Here is a 19919-nt window from a genome sequence, read left to right as displayed (position 1 = left end):
TAATAAAAAAAATTTATGTATCAAGATAAGGATATTTCAATGCACTTTATAAATAATGAAATATATATCATATAATATTATTTTATTTGTTCTTAATTTACTGAAAATAAATAGAAGTTGCACAGAGAAGGAAACAGGGAAACATATAGGCAGCCGCAGCACTTCCGAAACCACAAACCTAAAAGCTTGTCTTGAAAAGCGGTACTAGCGATGGTTTCGGTTTCAAATTCGTAATGCTTTCATTGCTCAACTTAGTAAACCCAATCGTCGTCTCGCCCCTTCTCCATCGTAAGCCCCGAAACGTTTCAAAAACCCTGTATTCGATCGTAAAAACAATGTCTTGGACATGCTCCAAGTGCACATTCAAGAACCCAGTTTCGCCGAAGTTGCACTGTGAAATCTGTCTCTCCCCAACACCACAGTCGCTGTTGTCATCATTATCGATATCGTGTTCATCGAAGCCTAAGTGGGCATGCGCCGGCTGCACCTTCTTGACCCCGTATCGGAGGATAACCTGCGAAATATGTGGCACCAGGACTTCGGCTTCTCTGTTATCCACTCTCGAAGTGGACGATGATGATCTTGATCAAGGTCTTCTGGGTTCTTCCATTGGCAGCGTTTTCTTCCCCTTGACAAGTTGTAGTAGTGTCGAGAAAGGAAAGAATGGGAATGCTTGTTTTGGAAACGATGACGCTGGTTGCTCTGGTCAGTTAAAGGATGCCGTCTTGCCCTCACTGCATAGCGATATTGGTGGTCTGGGGAGTAGGGAGAGCCTAATTGTGGATAATGGTGTTAATAGGAGAGATAATCCTGGAGAGGAAAAAGGCTTCTTGCCGGTAGTTCACCCTTGCAGTAATAAGAGGAAAGATCGGGATGGCTCAAGTGCGAATGGTGGCGGCGGTAGTTCGGGTGGTTCTTCTGGGTTTATGGCTGTGAAAGCTGCAAATGAGGTTTTGGAAGTAGAATCATCTGGTATTTTCTAAAACTTTTTTTATGAATCTTAATCTCGTGACTTGCTCTTTCGCTATGAGTCTTATTCACATGCCATTTACCTTCTCAAGGCTTCGTTATCGTTTGAATTTCACATCACATTCTGTTATTAAATGATTATGGGTCGATTCGATATTTTAAGTTTGATATACTGAATGTATTAAGTTTAAAATGCATGCATATGGGGGTGTCTGTGTCAGTTAATTCGAGTGGAAGCAGCGACAGTTATGCAGTGGTCCATTGTATACAACGGGCTTCTGCGAGTTGAGAAGAATTGAATCTCATCGCTACGCATCAATATGAAATTCGCGTGTCAGCATTTGGAATCTCATGTCTCTCGAGACACATGTAAATGGACTTAATATAGTGAATATGCAACATTTCTTATGAAGGATATCATTTTGGCACCTTTATAATGAGGTTCGCAGTTCTAAATTTTGTAATTGTTTCCAACACACAAAACAACAGAGAATAAACTGAGGGAACCTGGTGTACGGAGATATTTTCTATCAGTGAATCCACAGTTGAAAATATAATGTTGGAAGGTTATTTACTAATTCAGCTTTTATCTCTTTGTATATTATGAAGGGATTTGGTTATGTTGTGTAGTCTTTTTGAAAATATACTTGGAACTATGTCCTTTTCGTCAAACCACAGCATGGAATGGAGCAACTGAATAATTCAAATTCTGATTTCGCTACTCCCTTTTGAATTTTGATAAATTGTGTAGAAAATTGTCGTTGATATTAATTCATGGGATGGAAAAATAATTGTGTGCCGCTCTTGCATTAGGAGACACACTCTGCAGTGGTCTCACTAATTTGTAGGTCGTGTTGCTTCTTCCATTTTCCCTTGTTTAGCTAGAATGTGGAATTATAACATCAAAATCCTGTGCAGCAATGCTAGTTACGAGTGGGACTAATATGGCTTCAGAATCTAAAACATGGAAGATTTTAAGTTATAATGTTTGGTTTCGTGAAGATCTTGAGATGCATGGGAGGATGAAAGCGTTGGGCAACCTTATTGAGCTGCACTCACCAGATGTTATATGTTTTCAGGTTTTCTTTCCTTGCATATTATTTTGATTTCATAAAATCCCATTCTTTCTCATGTTTCTCACAGGTTGTGCCTAAGTACTTCCGCAGGAGGTCACCCCCAGTTTCTATGAAATTTTCCAGCAATCAAGTTGGTGGAAGGAGTATCGGTGCTCAATTTCAAATGATATGGAGTTTCCAGGATCATATTTCTGCATGCAGGTGATCCAAAGAAGAAATTATTAAATAATCTGTAGGCAGGGAACTCTACTTCGATTTTTGATGCTGTTTAATGTTTCATATAGTCATTAAATATCCTTGCCAAAAATATTTTGCTTTGCTTGTGAGTTTGATCCATATTACCAGGAACTATTAGGACTAAAATTTCAGTTTTTTCGTTTTTCATACTATGAATTGAGGCACACTTATTTTGATAAATCTTTTGCAGTTATGTAAACTGACTGTTAAATCCTATAGCTGCAAACCATTCCACAACTCCATAATGGGGCGGGAACTTTGTCTTGCTGAGGTTGAAGTGCTGCCAGATGTAGCACTGGTTGTTGCCACAAGCCACTTAGAAAGCCCTTGTCCGAGTCCACCAAAATGGGATCAGATGTTCAGCAAAGAACGTGTATATCAAGCCAAAGAAGCTATGAAGTTTCTTGATAAAAATATAAACGTGATCTTTTGTGGGGACATGAACTGGGATGATAAATTGGATGGTGGTTTCACTTTAGCTGATGAATGGATAGATGCCTGGACAGAGCTACGGCCTGGAGAAATTGGATGGACATACGACACAAAATCAAATAAGATGTTGTGTGGTAACAGAACTCTGCAGAAACGTTTGGATCGATTTGTTTGTAAGTTGAAAAATTTTAAGGTTGGGGAAATTGAAATGATAGGGATGGATGCTGTTGAGGGTCTATCATATATCAAGGAAAAGAGAGTTAAAGGGCAGGTCACTAAGTTGGTACTTCCTGTTTTACCCAGTGATCACTATGGACTTCTATTAACAATCTGTCACAACATATCTCAGTGATCCAAGTAACAACTTGTGCCTCATCAGAATCGATGTCATGACTTCTCTGGTGCCTTTTTGCATTTTTTTCTCTTATTGCTATTTGAACTCTGTAAGCATTTTTCCTCAACTGTTTTCCCCGGTCCTTCAAGGAATGAAGTGATTGTGTATATAATGTCATTTTTCTGGATGTTTTCTGTATATGTTATTATGATGATACATCGACTTAGAGTTACATTGTGAAGGAGCAACACCGACAAGGAATCAATTCAAACTCTTGACATTCACCGCCCCTCTGAAATTAAGGAGGGCCTGAACAGATAGATATTCATCAGTACTGTTTTCAGTGTTTTAAATTTGTTTTTGTGAATTGTCCAACGATCTGGATGATAATAAAACAACCTAAGCCAAAAACTAAGCCTGCAACAGCTTGCTACCTTCTTTTTTATAACTTTCATTGGTTGCCTAAGTGTTTGAGTGGTTAAGCACTGAGTATATGTAATTGGAAAGAGGAAAAAAAAATTTGATACATTCTGTCAAGGTCTCATATGAAATTGATCGTTTTTGCTTTTATGATAATGCACATTTTCAGTTCTTTCTTTTAACTCTGTTAAGTTGGTGGAGCTTCTAGCCTTATATAGTCATAAAGAATTCCACAAAGTGCATCTCCACCCCTCGCTTGGGTAAGAAATATGCAGTTGTCACCTTTAATTAAAAGAGGTGTGGAAATATCAGCACTGTAAAGCTGGTAGAGCCCATGAATCCCATGTCTGCAAACTGTATTATCTGCTCCTAAATTCAGCAACTGCAATATGAGTTGTTTGCCATTCATTTGGTTAACATGCACCTGCAATTACTAGCGTTGATCACTGAGCTTAAGTAAATTAGATTTCAGAGAATGTAGTGGTATTAATAGCTGGTGCTTTAATTTTCCACTATATGCAGTCTTCTTTTAAAAAAAATAAATAACGGGTGCTAGATCTAGGGCTAGACCTCTAAGTCCGAACGGGTGGCTGATGCTATAGACAACCTCAACTTGTAAATTCCACTAGTCACCGAGTTAAGGTGAAATCTGATTTCCCATGTTGATGGAACGTACTTGTCTGCTGCCCTCCTGTATAACAACATGAATCATGCAAGATTGTCTTTCCTCTTGGTTTTTGAAGTTTAAACTTGCATCATTGTTTAAGACAACAGAGTTTTTTTGTGCTGATTTTGTCAAGGGAGAGAATATATACCTATCCACGTGAGCAAAGAACCAGTCCTTTTTTGGATCATTTATGCCTACTGTGAAAACTTGATCAGAGGATGGATGCATATCCGTGTATCTATCCCACATGCCATATTGCCTGAATCTAAACCATAGGTAAAGTAGAAGAACTAAGACCTTGGCTTTGTACTGATTTAGTAAACAATACATACAGAAATTTTCAACAGAAGGAACATCGAATTAGATAATGAAAAGAAATTATGATTTGTTTCATGTCCAAGATGTCTAGCATTTATTTGTTGACTTGTACCGTTCTCTGAGTATAATGTGAAATAGAGACATGGCTTACTTCTCAGGGTTGTTGATGAATAACTTGTTGACATACATCGGGTTCACATCAGGAACACAGTAACCGTTGGCTGTGCGATCTGGGAAACCAATTTCCCATAGAGTCGGGCCAAGTCTAGGTGGTATGTAAGTTAAATTTCCAAGCTGAGTTTCTGATCCTGATGAATTTCACTAGTCAGCTTAACCTTAGGTAGCACAACATGCAGGAATAGAAGTAACCAACAACTTACGGCTCAAGTTAGAAAAAAAGGTAAGAAAATATCATTCTCGTGTATTTACCTGCAGACATAGTAACAAGATCTTCTTTCAGGTAATCGCCAATGAAACCCGGAACCCAGCCATGAAGACCATATACTCCTGGTATGACATTTTTAATTATAAAATTTCCATCCACATCTGTTTGTGTCCAAAATTGATAATCCTGCAGTACGAGCAGAAGCATCAATTATCTATGATTAGAATCGGAAACCTCGTAGCTGCCAGAGAAAAACTTAATTTGGTAAGAACCTTGCTTTCAGTTTGCCATGAGCCCTCACTTCTCGCAGCTGATAGTCCAATGTATGCATACTTAGCAGGAAGCACGGAAGCTGAGACAAATCTACTTTATGGGGAAGAAACTGAATAAGCTGCTATACAACTTTTTCATTGTAGGAAACAATATCAAATTATTATGTTTTGTGTAATCTTCTGCAGATTAAGAATCTATGTTCTCTAAGTCTAACATGGTTACCTGTCTTGGACAAAGAGTCGCCCCGTAGCTGAACCACGCTCTTTGTAAGTGAGGTAATATGGTGAGGAGACAAACTCATATGGCCATAATGACACTTCCATTAACCTCTAAGGTAGATACAAGCAAGCAAGATAAAACTTCTGTGCGCTTGGGTATAAGCATTCATCAATCACATGGATAATAACAAGCTATTTTTACAAGTATGGAGTCATAGATATATGCCAAAAGTCGTATTGTATAATTTTTCGATCTGCATATTTTCATATTTTCCGCACCTTTTCTTTCTTTCGTTTCTGAAGAAACATATTTGTGCACATGTACCTGCTTTTTTGCATCTAGCCATAGGTTGTATGCTTTTGACACATCCGTGGTCGTGTTGAGGTATACAAAGAATGGACCAAAGACTTTTCTCCAAGTCTCTCCCTCTTCAAAGTGAGCTATCATGTCACTCCCAATGTAGTGACTTCCGTGGATCATCTGTTTCACCAAATATTAAGATTTACGATTGGACTTTTTTTGTCTACATTTTGTTTGTTATTGAATAGCAGAAGACTCCATGGTTATTGCTTACTGCTGACAGCAGCACAAAGCCAATAGGATTCTCTGTCAGCAGTAATATCCGTCACATTTTGTCCTTAGTGATGATGTTTTGGACAAATATTCTTCAATTTTCCTTTCAAGTATGGACATGAATTTATTCTATTCAATAACTTAACACGTTCATTATGGATGCATAAAGAAAGAAAATGTTACAGCCAGGCAGGTTGGACCAGTGTGGACAGTAAGATTTTGCTTAGTTGGTCCACCATTACGAAATTCTTGGCTGGGAAAGATGATCCAGAATCCAATAAGGGGGTTGGAGCTTATCCATCCGTGGACTCCACCATCTTTGTTATCATGGAATACTGGTATTTATCATCAACCTGATTTCATACAACATTAATGCAGCGTCACAATTTCACGTTTTAAAGACAAGGTCTAGAACTTTTGTAAGATTTTCTACATTTGACATTACCTCTCCCTTAAGGTCTGGATTCATGGGATTGACTAGCAAAACAGACTCAGGTACAATTAATTGTTTGCCTCTACCTGGCTGTATATCTTCTGGCATTGGCATTATTCTTTGTTTATCATCTGTGATTGCCATGTAGTGAAACCTGCTCCAGAATAATATTGTTATAGAGAATGACATCTGACTACATGCCACTGAATCACGTGACTTGAATAATATGCTATTTCACCTGTCCTGTTGCAACTTAAACACCATTCTTGTTTGCGCAAGATCAAATGCTGGATATCCTGTTTGACGTTCACATATTGCATAGCAGTAGAAACCTGATACCCCACTTCTTACAATGTACCTGAACTCTAGGAATGTCTTAAAAGCGATCAAGAAAAACTTATTTCAAGATTTAAAGCAGAAGGCTTCTGTCGAAGTGGACCTTATGTCAATGGTGAGTAGCAGTCTTGTCCCGGATATTGAAGGATCATAGTTACTCTTAAATGAAACCTCCAATCCATCGTTGCTCTTACTTATCACACTGTACACAGACCCTCTCAGCCTGAGTTGGAAAAATGGTAATATTTTATTTCGTCATGGCAAATAACATGAGCTTTTGGAAGGAAAATCTGTTTAAAACTCCTCTCTAAGAAAAACAAATAAACATACAGTTGATATTTGTCATTGCCCCCTGGCAAACTCCAATTGATGTCCCAGTAACTGTGTGATTAGCAAAAGCATTAACAAAGAAAATCATTAAAGTTGTAATTTTGTGTTACCATTTTAGTTATGATGTTTATAACTCATCTGGAGTCTACCCACAATTTTTTTTAATGTGTATGCTTCACAGCTTAACCGATATATGTTCTACATTTGTATATAACACGTCAAGATTTGGAAGTTACCCTCTGTTCAATTCGTTTGATTTTGTGTCGAGCAGATTATCTATTCCACCATATTTGATGGCAGTCAATAGTCCTTGTGGTTTGGATATCGTGAGCCTCACCAATCCATTATCCACTATAATCTGCAGATGCAAAAATATCAGTTGCAATGTATAATAGCCAGGGGATTGACATGAGAGATCAGGACGACTTTGGGGGTATCAAGAAGGATCGAAACATAGGAATAATTTTATGAGAGATGTAAAAAGTTCTTTTTTTTTCTCAGAATGGAAAACCAATTAATTTGAGAGAGAGTATAATGCACTTACATAGGAATTTTGGGAGATCAAAGTAACGTTTTTCTTTGTCATCGTGACTGAAGTTGGCTGTCTATCTCAAATCCTGCAAGTTCATTGCTTTGAAGCTCTTGCAGGATAGAACTATAATAATAACACTCATTGGCGACGTTCAGATAACCAGTCATTGTTTCCAACGGAGTAATTAAAAACTACCAGACTCTGAAACCATATTCCTTTTCTTGACTTCTCTATAACCAGGTACCAGGAAAACATGGGCAGTGTTGTGAAGCATATTTTAAAAATATTTCGATAATCTCAAAATAGAATCGAACATACAGCATATTCTGATACAAAAATTTCAAAATTTATTTTCTCACTTTTATATTACCAAATAAGCATTATATATACACACACACACACCGTACATATAAATATGATATAATATGGTAAAAAAATATTATTAGAAAACATAATAAAATATGTCACATTCTGGAATACAACGTATTTTAATTAATTTTCCAAGAATTCTCAAAAATACTACCAAATTAAATATTATCACGGTGTGTCGGAGTTTATTGTATGTGTACCACCCATGGATATGAAGTAAACTTGGTATTTATCAAATTAAATCATTTATGGTTTGATGCCACCTACATAACATTGTGCAACTAATAGTGTTCATTTTGTGTAATATCGATTACGGCATATATTTACAATTTTCGTCGTCTCTTGTTTATTTTCTTGTTGTAGCTGTATCTTGAGCATCTTGGTTGCTCCGTTGTGAAATTTATCCTCGTTTACCACATATAAACAATTTATCTGATCATGTTTGACTCAAAACTTGTCTATATCCAGGCTCCAAGCTAGACCACCCATTCATGGATCTGTCAGGAAAATGACCAGTTTCTGACAGCAATGGCTCCATGAAACGAAACCTTCGATGGAGCCAAAAAGAAAAGAAAAACTCAATTCGAGACCTTATTTTTTCTGGGATTTTGGCGTCTCTTGATTTTGAAAATTTAAGACCCAAAAACTCGCACCAGGAAAAAGGTGGCCACCACGGAAGAATAATCTCCACATAAATCTGCCATCTTGCTTGTAGCGGTAAGGTATAGTTGTAGCTTTTTCTCTGGCCCACCCCATTCCACCCTTTATCAGAGTTAAGTAGCTATTGCACAGCTGGCGTCATGCGGAGGATTTAGACCACCATATTAAATTTGGTAGTTGTTGCTGTAGAATAACTAGTGAAACGTAGACTTGAATAATATCAATATAGAGAGAGATTGATGATGATTATGATTATTACAGGGTTAATGAAACCATGTCCGTGTATAAAAACAATTGTTATATGACTCAGATTCTTTTGAATCTCCGATCAGAAAATAAATTTGCATGCAGAAGAAAAGGCTGCAGTTAGTAGCAGACAACACATGCAGTAGCTGGTGACAATACCAAACGCGCCATTTTGAGGGGACTCTATGGTACAAGGGTGGGGATGTGTAATATCCCACTTATTTTTCTGACGTCCTCTCCCTCTATATGCCAAGATTCACGTTAAACATAAAGAAACTAGGGGAAAACATTTGTTGCATGGGTGTGTCCTCTACAAAAATCTAGAGACATACTACAATTTATTGCATAATTTTCTTTGCTATATAAGTTTATCCAACTCAACATATTGAGTTTTCATTGAAAGCGTGAAACATAGACCAAGAGTGGGTAACCATGATGAGAGGGAACAGTGGTGTGTACTTTCTCGTATTCATTCTTGCTGTGCTGCTTGGTTTGCTAGACGTGAATGGTGACAACCCTTACAGATTTTACACTTGGAAAATTTCTTATGGTGATATTTTTCCACTGGGAATCGAGCAACAAGTACCACTCTGCTTGTTCTTCATATACCGTTCAAACTGCTAATGCCTTCAATTTCTGTATGTGCACCTACGTGTTTTTGTCTTTAGAGCGGTGTTTGAATACGAAAAATTGTTGATGCAGGGAATTCTGATAAATGGGCAGTTTCCAGGGCCTCAGATTGACTGTGTCACCAACGATAACTTGATAATAAACATTTTCAACTACTTGAATGAGCCATTTCTCATTTCTTGGTAAGCAAAGTTCTCTGAGCTCGCTGTCTTCATCTGTGTTGTTGCATTCCCGGTGCTCTTAATCATAGATAGCATTCCTTCTGCCACCCTCGTTGCATTAACTTTTAGATCTATATCATAGTACTAGATCTATTTCGTTTCCTTGTGCTTTTGATTTGGCTTCAGATCTATAATCTCATTTCCAATCTTTTTCAACAAGCATGTAATATCGTTCTTCTATTTAGTCTTGATGAGTTCTTCATGTAACTCTATTTGTGACAGGAACGGGTTACAACAAAGAAAAAACTCGTGGCAAGATGGAGTATATGGCACCACTTGCCCAATCCCGCCTGGAAAAAACTTCACTTACGTACTTCAACCAAAGGACCAAATCGGCAGCTACTTCTACTTCCCTTCACTTGCTCTCCATAAGGCTGCTGGAGGCTATGGGAGCATCAAGATTTCCAGCCGTCCTCTTATCCCTGTACCTTTTCCCCCTCCAGCTGGAGATTATACTGTTCTTGCTGGGGATTGGTTCAAACGAACCCACAGAGTACGCGCTTTTTGGAAAACATTACGCATTGATAATATTAGTTTTATAGCGAGTTACTCACTCATGCACGATTTTTTTACAGCAACTGAAGTATTTCTTGGACGGAGGTCATAATCTTCCCTTCCCTGATGGCCTTATTATTAACGGTCATGGTTGGAATGGATATACCTTCACCGTAGATCCAGGTGACACCTTCTCAATCAAACAACACGATTAAAACTATCTGTGCATAAGAGTGTCTCCTGCCCACTCGATTTCTTATCAACACAATGTATTTTCTGCAGGAAAAACATACAGGTTCAGAATATCAAATGTTGGAGTTAAAACTTCCATTAATTTTAGAATTGAGGGACACACTATGAAACTGGTAGAGGTTGAAGGATCTCACACGCTCCAGAATACATACTCCTCACTCGACATCTTCGTAGGGCAATCTTACTCGGTTTTGATCTCAACTAACCAACCAGCAAAGGACTATTACATTGCCGTGTCTTCACGTTTCACCCCCACAGTGCTTACCACCACTGCTGTTCTGCATTACAGTGACTCAGCCACCAAAGTTTCTGGTTTACCCCCTAGTGGACCTACCTCCGACGTTGCCTGGTCTCTGAACCAGGCCAGATCAATTCGGTGATTTGTTTTACATGGATATATTATTTTGCTTATATGTTAGGCTTGGGCTGAACTTGAATTTCTTAACCTGATGCTCTGTAAACCAGTTGGAATCTAACGGCAAGTGGGCCAAGACCTAATCCACAAGGCTCTTACCATTACGGAATGATCAAACCTGCCAGGACCATCATTTTAGCTAATTCAGCTCCTGTTATCAATGGAAAACAGAGATATGCGGTCAATAGCGTGTCATACGTTTCTCCAAACACCCCACTGAAGTTGGCCGATTATTTCAAGATTGGAGGGGTTTTCAGCGTGGGAAGCATCCCTGAAAAACCATCCTGGAAAAGTGCGTACTTGGGTACCTCCGTCATGCATGCCGATTTTCGATCTTTTGTAGAAATCGTGTTCCAAAACTGGGAAGATGCCGTCCAATCTTGGCACATCGATGGATATTCCTTCTTCGTAGTTGGGTTAGTATAATCAACGGTTACATAAATGGAGCATACTTTCTAGATTCTTTGAAGTTTGCTAACATTTAAACACAACAGAATGGATGGTGGACAGTGGACTGAAGCGAGCAGAGCAAGTTATAATTACAGAGACACGGTTGCTCGTTGCACAACCCAGGTCTGAACACAATATATGCTTTGTTTTCATTTTTCATTTCGCTTACAAATGTTGGCTTAAATTTCAGGTGTACCCGAACTCTTGGACGGCCATTTATATAGCTCTGGACAACGCGGGAATGTGGAATATAAGATCCGAGAACTGGGAAAGACAGTATTTGGGTCAGCAATTCTACTTGAGAGTTTACACCTCTTCCAACTCATTGAGAGACGAGTATGGAATTCCAAGAAATGCTATCCTCTGTGGTAGAGCAAGAGGTCGTCCTTTAATTTAGAGGCTTGCCTGCGATTATTTGATTCTGCTGTTACTCAAACAATTTTTTTTACTAATATATATAGCCCTCTAAATTGCGTAAAATGGTATCTTGCAAATAAAAATCACTTTTTTTAATGATGAAAAACCATACATCCCAAGTGAAAGTCAAAGTCAAAATCTATATCTCAATTCTTTTTGGCATATTTTCAATGTAAGGTCGTACACGGCTTAAAAGTTGCACGGACCATTCTGGACTTCACAAGAAAAACAATTAAAATTTTCGATTATATTTAATAAAATTTATTACAATTTAAGGGTAAAATTCGGATTCTTCTTTGATGTTATTGTCGATTTCTTGTAGAAAATACTGGAGATTGTGATATATGTTTCGTTTTATTTTTGGGGGAGACCTATTTTATTACATGTAAATTTATATAAAATAATACACGAGATACGCAAAAAAAAATTTCGTGGGGCATGGGATATTTTCGGGGTTTAAAAGATAATTTATTGAATAAGATAATATAATATGAATTCATTTTAAAATTTTAAATAAAGTAAATTAATAATAATGATTGTATTGTGAGATGTCAAATAATTAAAACTATTTTGAGAAAAGAAAAGAGTATGATTTTTGATTTTATTATTTAAAAATGAAACTTGAATCGATTTTTTTTAAAATTAAATAAATAAATTGCCGAAAATAGCCACGCTTCCTTTCTTTTCTTTAATTTTTTTTTTTAAAAAAAGGGCTTCCCGTATTTTGATTTAGAATTTCGTAACTTGAGCCCAACCTTTTATCTAAGGACTGCCGCTCACTCCATGGGCCACCAAAGCCCAAATTAATAGCCCAATGCAGTCCTTTTATATTCGGCCCACTATTGTGTTCCCTGCGATCTCGTCGTTCCTCGGTGCGTAAACCCGCGGTCATCTCTCAGTTCGTTTCCCAGACCTGAACGAGCACTTGCTTGAGACTCTTACCAACTATGGCGGACGTGGTGCAATATAAACTAGAGCGCATGCTCGACGAGCTAGATGATCTAGAGCGGCGCGGATTGTTCAGCCGCAGAGAGATAGCTGAGATTGTCAAGCGCCGCCGCAAGTTCGAGTACCGTCTCAAGAGACCTTGCCCCCTGAAGCAAGATTTCTTAGTCTACATCGACTACGAGAAGAATCTCGAAGCCCTCCGTCTCCTTCGTAAAAAATCTCTTTCAAATAAATCCGGCGGTAAAAAGTCGAAGAAGTCAGTGTCCGATTACGCTGGGGTCTCCAGAATTTTAGAAATATATCGGCTTGCAACGAACCGGTTTAAGGGGGACATCGAACTTTGGTTTCAATATTTGGAGTTTTGCAAAGCGCGTGGCAACGGGAGAATGAAGAAGGTAATTTTTTTTTTTTTTGCTGCTGAAGAAGGTTTTCTTTTATGTTGACTATTTGTGTTCTTAATGTTAGGTGTTGAAATGAGATTAGTTTATACCACATTTCTTGTTAAGCTCATTTTTATGATTAATGCAATTTTACAATTTCGCGTGGCTTAATATAGTGACTTTTGCTCTTACATCTTGGCTTTTGGCAGAAAAGTGTGGTGTTTTGCGTTTTTTTTTTCAAATTACGAAAAGAAGATAAAGATTTAATTTTGCATCAAAAAATTTATTCTACGCGCGGAGATTTGGATTGGAGATTTGCTTTAAGCATGAAAAAACAATTAAAATGATTTATTTAGGTACGTAGAGTGTATATATAAAAATTACGCATTGGTATCATAAATTGATTTGGCTCCATTTATTCTCCTTTCAATTCCTGTACATGAATCTGACATCAAATTTCTAATCTTGTGGTTGTATAGGCTCTGGCTCAATTAGTTAGGTTTCATCCAAAAGTGCCTGGTGTTTGGATATATGCTGCTGCCTGGGAATTTGATCAAAATCTGAATGTTTCAGCTGCTCGTTCTCTGATGCAAAATGGTTTGAGAGTATGCTCTACTTCAGAGGACTTGTGGATAGAGTACATTCGTATGGAACTCACATATCTTAACAAGTTAAAAGCCCGAAAGGTTGCATTAGGAGAGGATGAGGGGACCCTGACTCGTGATCAGAGAGGTGTTGATGAGAAACAGTGGAGAGATGAGAACAAGGAGTTGTTTATGGCTTTCAATGAGCCAGGAGAAGATGATAAGGCTTCTGCTCTCCAAGACGGTGAATCTATGGGGAAGATTGATTTGTTTAGGGAGCAAGGATTGAACATTCTACAAACTGTTTATGGTGCTGCGATCCTCGCTTTGCCAACATCTTTCAGTCTCAGAACTCGGTTACTAGAGATACTGGAAGCCATAGATCTGCCTCTTTCAGATGATACACAAAAGAAAATACATGATGACATGAAAAAGGAATTTTCAAAAGACCCGCGGTACTGGGATTGGCTTGCAAGGGTTGAAATAGGTGGCGTCAAAGGAATAAATCCTGAACAGTTGGGAAAGGCGATCCAGGTTTGACCAGTTTAATATCTTAATTCCATTTACCATGCATTATTCCGTGCCTAGAACTTAGGTGGAAATTTGATCTCGAGTTAATTGGTTTTTGATAACGAACCGATATGTTTATTTGGTAAGCATGCTCTGGATCTCAACATCTTAATTGATCATTTCTCTCTCCTGTCCAAGGAATTAGTAGTTATATTACAAGATTAAAACATTATTTCTCGTCTTTGTTATTTCTGAGACTTAATTGCTATGAGACATGTTATGGTTGAGGTATTGGAAAATTTGTCTCAAATATAATCTATATTATGAGTTAATGTCATGTACTGTAATTATATTCCTTTTCTTTTGTAATTGATTGTTTTTAAAATTTAATTCTCCCCACAAATTACATTCCTGGCCAACCAGCATCCAATAAAAATTGGATAGGTTTGAACCGAAGTTATTTGATTGGGTCGTCCTAAAATGATTAGATGTACTCAGTTAATGAATTTGTTCCAAAGGATCATTGCGGTCAGATATTAATAGACTTGTCGCCTATTTTGTGAAATATTTGCTTGGCCTATGGCATCCAAATTGTTAGCCAAACTGGCACTGAAAAATAACCAACCAGCAATCTTCATGCCATGGAAGGTTTTATTGATAGATTGGATGTTGAATTTGTACTTTTGGACTTCAAATGCATTTTTACAATCCAAGGCTTTTAGATACTAGTTCCCACATGGCACTCCTATGCCCGGACTCACAGAATAATTGAATGATTGAAATAAAGAACAAATAAATTTGTTTATTGTAATGCTGGTTTAACTGATTTGTGTTTTTGTTAGATACAGTGGGCATTATTAACTTGTGGTCTGAAGTTGCATTTGAGACTCACCTTTCATGTGGGTATTTCTAGGTTTACGAGGAGGGTTTGAAATTTCTACCATCAGCTTCGATGTTCAATGTTTATGTAAAATTCCTCATGGATGCAGCCAGTGATGAAGGGGGCGAAACAAACATTTTCTTAACCATGCATGGTCATGCGATTGAACTTGTTTCACATCTTGAAACAGTATTTGAGAAGGCTGAGAACCTTTGCTGCATGACAGAAGATCTTGCTTGCCTACATGTTTCGTTCTTATTGCAGCTAAGAAAGTTTGATGAAGCTAAAAGGCTTGTTGAAAGACTTTGCTCCGGAAAATTTTCAAATGCGGTGCATTTATGGACCTTACGTCTCTCCATAGAAATGAGACATATGCAGGCCATGACTCTCTCTCCTAACAAGGCTGATCAATCATATATCTTTGAACTCCTTAGCAACGTTTTGATGAAAGTTAGCATTTTAGAAGCAGAAAACATCTGGATTATGGTATGCAGAATATGATGCCTTATTCCTTCTGTGTTATCACAAGCACTGCACTAAACTCGTCTATTTATGCGCTGACACTTTGTCTCATCTAATGTCCTTGTTGCATTTTAAGCAAGTTAGTAATGCTGCCAATTGATTGTTGCTGAATAGTTTCTTGAACCTCCAATTTTAGTCTGTCATGATGGTGATTTGTATGCGTGGTAGAAGAGGAAGAAAAAAGGATTTCTCAACTCAGTGACAAGGTTTTCCTTTGGTGATTTGCAGGGACTAAAATATTTAGCAAACCAGAGACATTATTTTGACAAGCTTGTGGATACTGCAGTGCTTTTACTGGCCAAATATGGTGGAACTGATTGTGGGTTCTCTCTCTCATCAACAATTGTAAATTACATTCTTCAAAGGGATGGAGTTGATAGAGCGAGACTTGTGTATAAGCGGTGGGTACATATATGTATATGCTTTCTTCTTAAGTATTTCATATGTTGGCCTACCTGTGATAGACTTTTGCACTGTTGCATATAATATTTTATCCTTTTCTTGAGTGCAGATTTCTTGCCCTACCACATCCTGGACTTGCCATATACAAAAAATGTATTGAGCTAGAAATGAATCTTGCATCTGCTGGGGACGAAGTGGCTCTTTCAAATACTCGGAAATTGTATGAATCTGCACTTACAACTTACCATCAGGACACAAGCCTGTGGCAAGACTATCATTCGATGGAGGTTAAGGTAAAAAATGGATAAGCTTTTTACTATCAACCTTCAATTATTTTGTTATTATATACGTCCTTTGGCTGGACATTGATCTCTCTTAATTTTAGGTTCTCTTGTCTATACTATTAATATATTCTTATTACCGTCTTTGTGTTCCAGATGGGAACCTCAGAAACTGCAGCGGCTGTCCATTGGCGGGCTATGAAAGTGCTCAAAAATAGTTTTTCACTTGTTTCTTCTACAAATCTGTGACAAAATTTTGTCTGTTCTTTTTTGCTGATTGTTGTTTTGGCACTAGTTTTGAACTTTGTAGTTCTAAGGATCCAGAGACATGAGTTATTTGAAGAAAATCACGTCCATAGATTGGAGTTAATATACAGCTCAGAGATGCATACAGAGTTGACAAATTCTGTACTACGCAGAGTATAACAGGGTATAAAGTAATGGATATTCTTGTCATAGTCATGTCCGCTTCGTGGAAATGAAGGAAAGAGTGTTGATAGAGCTATTGAATTCGTGATGCAGAAACTTGGCATCCTTTCGGATACGCTAAAATGCAGGGAGATGTTCATATTGGATATGCCATTACGATACTATACTCTTGGCCATTGTGGACTCACGACCTGCATGAAGCTCATTTCAATGCACTTTTGACATCAATTATATTTTAAATACATTATAACATAACAAGAAATAGCCAAAAATAATTCTCAAATATTTTCAGGGAATCGAAACATAGAAAAAAACTGACCTCAAAGGTGCTGAATACTGGTCTCATACGGCTAGCGACAGCTGATGGCTCTTCTGCGTTGCCCATTGCTGCCATTTGTTCCAGTTGAAAAGTCTTCACAGGAAGCCTAGTCATAAGTTAAATAGTACCCAGTATATCAGAATCTGTTTTGCTGGTTCAAAACCGAAAGCTTTATAAATAGAAAGTAAAGCGTATCTATTGAGCTAGCAAACAATCTGAGATTGTTGTAATAAATAATCACATTCGATATGACTGCACATAAACCCTTCCATTGGAGCAGCATTTTATCAGACACCGAATGTATGGAAGTATGGATGACCATCGAACTACTGTTGGTTTTGGTGTACAAAGAATTGTTATAAATACAATGCCCAGCCATAAGATGCATTCATCAATCTAAACAAATGAATCCATAGTATGGAAGATAAGTTCAGCCTTAGAATGAATAAAGTCGAATTTTCATGAGTAATAATTAGAAATGTAAATTTCTGCATGAAACTACGAAAGTGGAACCCTCTCAAAAAGTAGTCACACTGATCAAATATAAGATGACTAACTTCTTGGTAGATAATCTTATATTTTAAGCCTGTACTGCCGCCATAAGCCTACATTGCTTCAATTTCGACACCAGAATCCTTCATATGAGTAAGTTATTTCCTCAAGCCTTCATCGGTGCATGCATCCCAATGCATAAGCATTAACACCAGCGATAATGAACTCCTACAAATCATTCAATAAGTGAAGCAACATACTGATAAAAAAAACCAGACCAGTAAAAATATGTAGGACATACTTTTAGGTAGTCACCTCCTCCACGCTCAACAAAACAACGGTATCGCCTTAACAAGCTGATTGTTATATTGCGCGATGAGAAAGACTCAGTTTTTTCTGCTGAAATGGAATCTTGGGAACGGCACTAGAAAAAAAAATATTTCAAAAAGATAGAAGAGAAAAATACTTTCTTGTCCTATGATTGTACTCCGTGTGCTCCACTAAGAAGATAATGCTTACCAGCCATCTCTTTGAAGTAACTTGGTGTGAGAACCGTTGGATTTTGAACCGATCAACAAAATTCTTAGAAAAAGAGCAGATCTTCGCTTTTATATGGCAAAGGCTCCTAGATGGAATAGAATGGACACTATGAATCAATAAATAAATACGTACCACATTGTAAGAAATTGTCTCTCGTGGCATATTCATATCTACGTGAGAGTGGCAACAGCTAAAGGCTCCAGGGACGTGAAATACAGACATGGTTAGCAAAGCTTAGCAAAAGTGCAACTGACAAATAACTGAAACCAATACTGCGAGCGAAACACAGACTATTCAGCCATCCTCCATGGAATTAAGTCACGAAGTTTGATTGCGCTTCATATCATCACTGCAGTTCAAAAATCACGCGGTAAATTATTAAACAGAGATTTAGCAAAAACCACCAAAAAGCAGTAATAACAGGAGCAGACCCAATATTAAGGTAAGTGACGAGTTAATGAATTTGGTGTTGAATCTTCAAAAGACTAGCATGAATGTAAACCCTTTTACACCTTTTCTTAATTTCAACTGTTTTTATCATTTGAAGGAGCAAAACAAAACACGAAACAGAATAAAAAAAGATTACAAAAATACGATCGTATTCAATCCAAACAAGCAGGAAGAGAGTATATTTGACTAACCTCAACATGACATAGATGATGTCAAGAACCAAAATGATATTAACAAAAACATAGAAAGAGGAGCTCGCCACAAGGAAAAAAATTCATAGGAACTGTGCGAATTTCGTGCATACAAATATATCAAGAAACAAAACCCATTTGGATATAAATGTAAAGAATCCGTATGGGATTTTATGGGGGCCACGAATTTCATGAATGGTTCTAGTGATTGCCACATAGGATCGCATGAAACGAACAATTCCAAGCATTGATTTTTTTGGCTTGTGATGGGAGTTCGGAATGCCAAGACAGTGACAACAATGCTGGATAATTTAAAGCCTCGGACATGAAAATGGGTTGGGCCTGCAGCCCGTATAGATCCGTGTCTAAGTGCGGCCTGGCCCAAGCCTCTGATCGGAGATTGTTGTTATTATTAACAAATATAATATATATATATATATATATATATATCGAAAATAATATATATATTTGTCGTTCGTTCCAAATCAAAATTAGTGTTCTAAAAAGTCAGCTTAAACTTAAAACTTAACAAAAATACCTCGTTTCGGTGAAAAGCCGAAAAAAACGGTTAAACTGAAGTTTGACCAAATTAAGCATAATTAAGACGTTTAATTAGGTGTGTTTAAACACAATTAATCACATCTATTTATTTTTAATTTTTTTTATTTTGAATGTACGTCTTTTTATTTTAAAATAATAAATTAAGTTTATAAGTAGTTGTTTATTTTTAAATTTTAATTATGATTAAGCATGTCTGACAATGATTTGAAAAATATTTAGCATTTTTTAATGTGTTCTAGTTGCAAAAATAAATAAAGATTGTAATTTTGAGATTTTTATGCTTTTATAAATATGCGAATTAATGTATCAGATTTAAATTTATCATATTTATGTATTATTTTATCTATTTATTGATTTGAGATACTTACAATAACACTAAAAATAAAAAACGTTTTTTCACATTTAAGCTTGTGCTAATATCGCTTAAACTTGAAAAGCTTGGAGCTCGACATCCGCGCTTCGAAGCGCTTCACGTATTTTAGAACCTTGGTTAAAACACAATATCGTATTTGTAGCAGCTGATTGGTGGGTTAGGTGTTAACAAATCAAATCGGTTCGTCATTTTTTTAAGTCTGTTCGAATAATGTTTTTTATTAAAGTTTATCAAATTCAAGTTGAACATTAATATGTTTGAAATCTTTTAAATCGTACTTGAGCTAAAATTTATTTGTCAAAAGTTTGTGAATCTTAATATTTAATTAACACAATACAGTTTAAATAAATAATTTTCAAGCATTTCGA

General features: G+C 37.0%; 3 protein-coding genes, 1 long non-coding RNA gene and 1 pseudogene across 12 annotated transcripts; 3 read left to right on the top strand and 2 right to left on the bottom strand.

Annotated features, from left to right (window-relative positions):
- Nucleotides 1–62: 62 nt before the first annotated feature.
- LOC140811725 (uncharacterized) lies at nt 63–4735 on the top strand. Of its 4 annotated transcripts, none has more exons than XM_073169782.1 (5): nt 63–972; nt 1888–2048; nt 2136–2246; nt 2473–2997; nt 4269–4405. In XM_073169782.1, exons 1-5 carry the CDS (start codon nt 234–236, stop codon nt 4293–4295), a joined length of 1563 nt encoding a protein of 520 aa, XP_073025883.1. In that variant the 5' UTR covers nt 63–233; the 3' UTR covers nt 4296–4405. The 4 variants fall into 4 exon arrangements, with proteins under 4 accessions (XP_073025883.1, XP_073025884.1, XP_073025881.1 ...); XM_073169783.1 differs by lacking the exon at nt 4269–4405 and adding an exon at nt 4612–4735 and having other exon boundaries at nt 64–972; XM_073169780.1 differs by lacking the exon at nt 4269–4405 and adding an exon at nt 4612–4724 and having other exon boundaries at nt 67–972; nt 2473–3115.
- LOC140811723 (uncharacterized) lies at nt 3402–7877 on the bottom strand (annotated as a pseudogene).
- LOC140811724 (L-ascorbate oxidase homolog) lies at nt 6415–11954 on the top strand. Of its 3 annotated transcripts, XM_073169778.1 has the most exons (11): nt 6415–6548; nt 6706–6787; nt 8372–8625; nt 8915–8997; nt 9512–9621; nt 9883–10153; nt 10236–10338; nt 10438–10783; nt 10873–11238; nt 11317–11395; nt 11463–11951. In XM_073169778.1, the coding sequence occupies exons 4-11, from the start codon at nt 8995–8997 to the stop codon at nt 11667–11669; spliced, it is 1485 nt and encodes a 494-aa protein (XP_073025879.1). In that variant the 5' UTR covers nt 6415–6548; nt 6706–6787; nt 8372–8625; nt 8915–8994; the 3' UTR covers nt 11670–11951. The 3 variants fall into 3 exon arrangements, with proteins under 3 accessions (XP_073025879.1, XP_073025880.1, XP_073025878.1); XM_073169779.1 differs by lacking the exons at nt 6415–6548; nt 6706–6787; nt 8372–8625 and having other exon boundaries at nt 8764–8997; nt 11463–11929; XM_073169777.1 differs by lacking the exons at nt 6415–6548; nt 6706–6787; nt 8372–8625; nt 8915–8997 and adding an exon at nt 9039–9391 and having other exon boundaries at nt 11463–11954.
- Nucleotides 11955–12535: 581 nt separating this feature from the next.
- On the top strand, nt 12536–18236 carry LOC140811721 (uncharacterized). Its single transcript, XM_073169776.1, has 6 exons — nt 12536–13032; nt 13497–14135; nt 15025–15477; nt 15742–15914; nt 16025–16208; nt 16353–18236. Exons 1-6 carry the CDS (start codon nt 12637–12639, stop codon nt 16443–16445), a joined length of 1938 nt encoding a protein of 645 aa, XP_073025877.1. The 5' UTR covers nt 12536–12636; the 3' UTR covers nt 16446–18236.
- Nucleotides 16677–18863, bottom strand: LOC140811729 (uncharacterized). 4 transcript variants are annotated; one of them, XR_012113514.1, is made up of 6 exons: nt 18618–18862; nt 17956–18325; nt 17738–17860; nt 17186–17664; nt 16945–17050; nt 16677–16816 (listed from the first exon to the last, which is right to left on the bottom strand). It is a non-coding gene; the product is annotated as an uncharacterized lncRNA (long non-coding RNA). The 4 variants fall into 4 exon arrangements; XR_012113515.1 differs by having other exon boundaries at nt 17502–17664; nt 18618–18857; XR_012113513.1 differs by having other exon boundaries at nt 16945–17664; nt 18408–18863.
- Between the last annotated feature and the right edge of the window lie 1056 nt (nt 18864–19919).

The sequence above is a fragment of the Primulina eburnea genome, chromosome 14, assembly GCF_022965805.1.
Source record: "Primulina eburnea isolate SZY01 chromosome 14, ASM2296580v1, whole genome shotgun sequence".
NCBI lineage: Eukaryota > Viridiplantae > Streptophyta > Magnoliopsida > Lamiales > Gesneriaceae > Primulina > Primulina eburnea.
The sequence above is the reverse complement of the archived record's forward strand: the minus strand, read 5'-3'. Positions and strand labels throughout refer to the sequence as shown.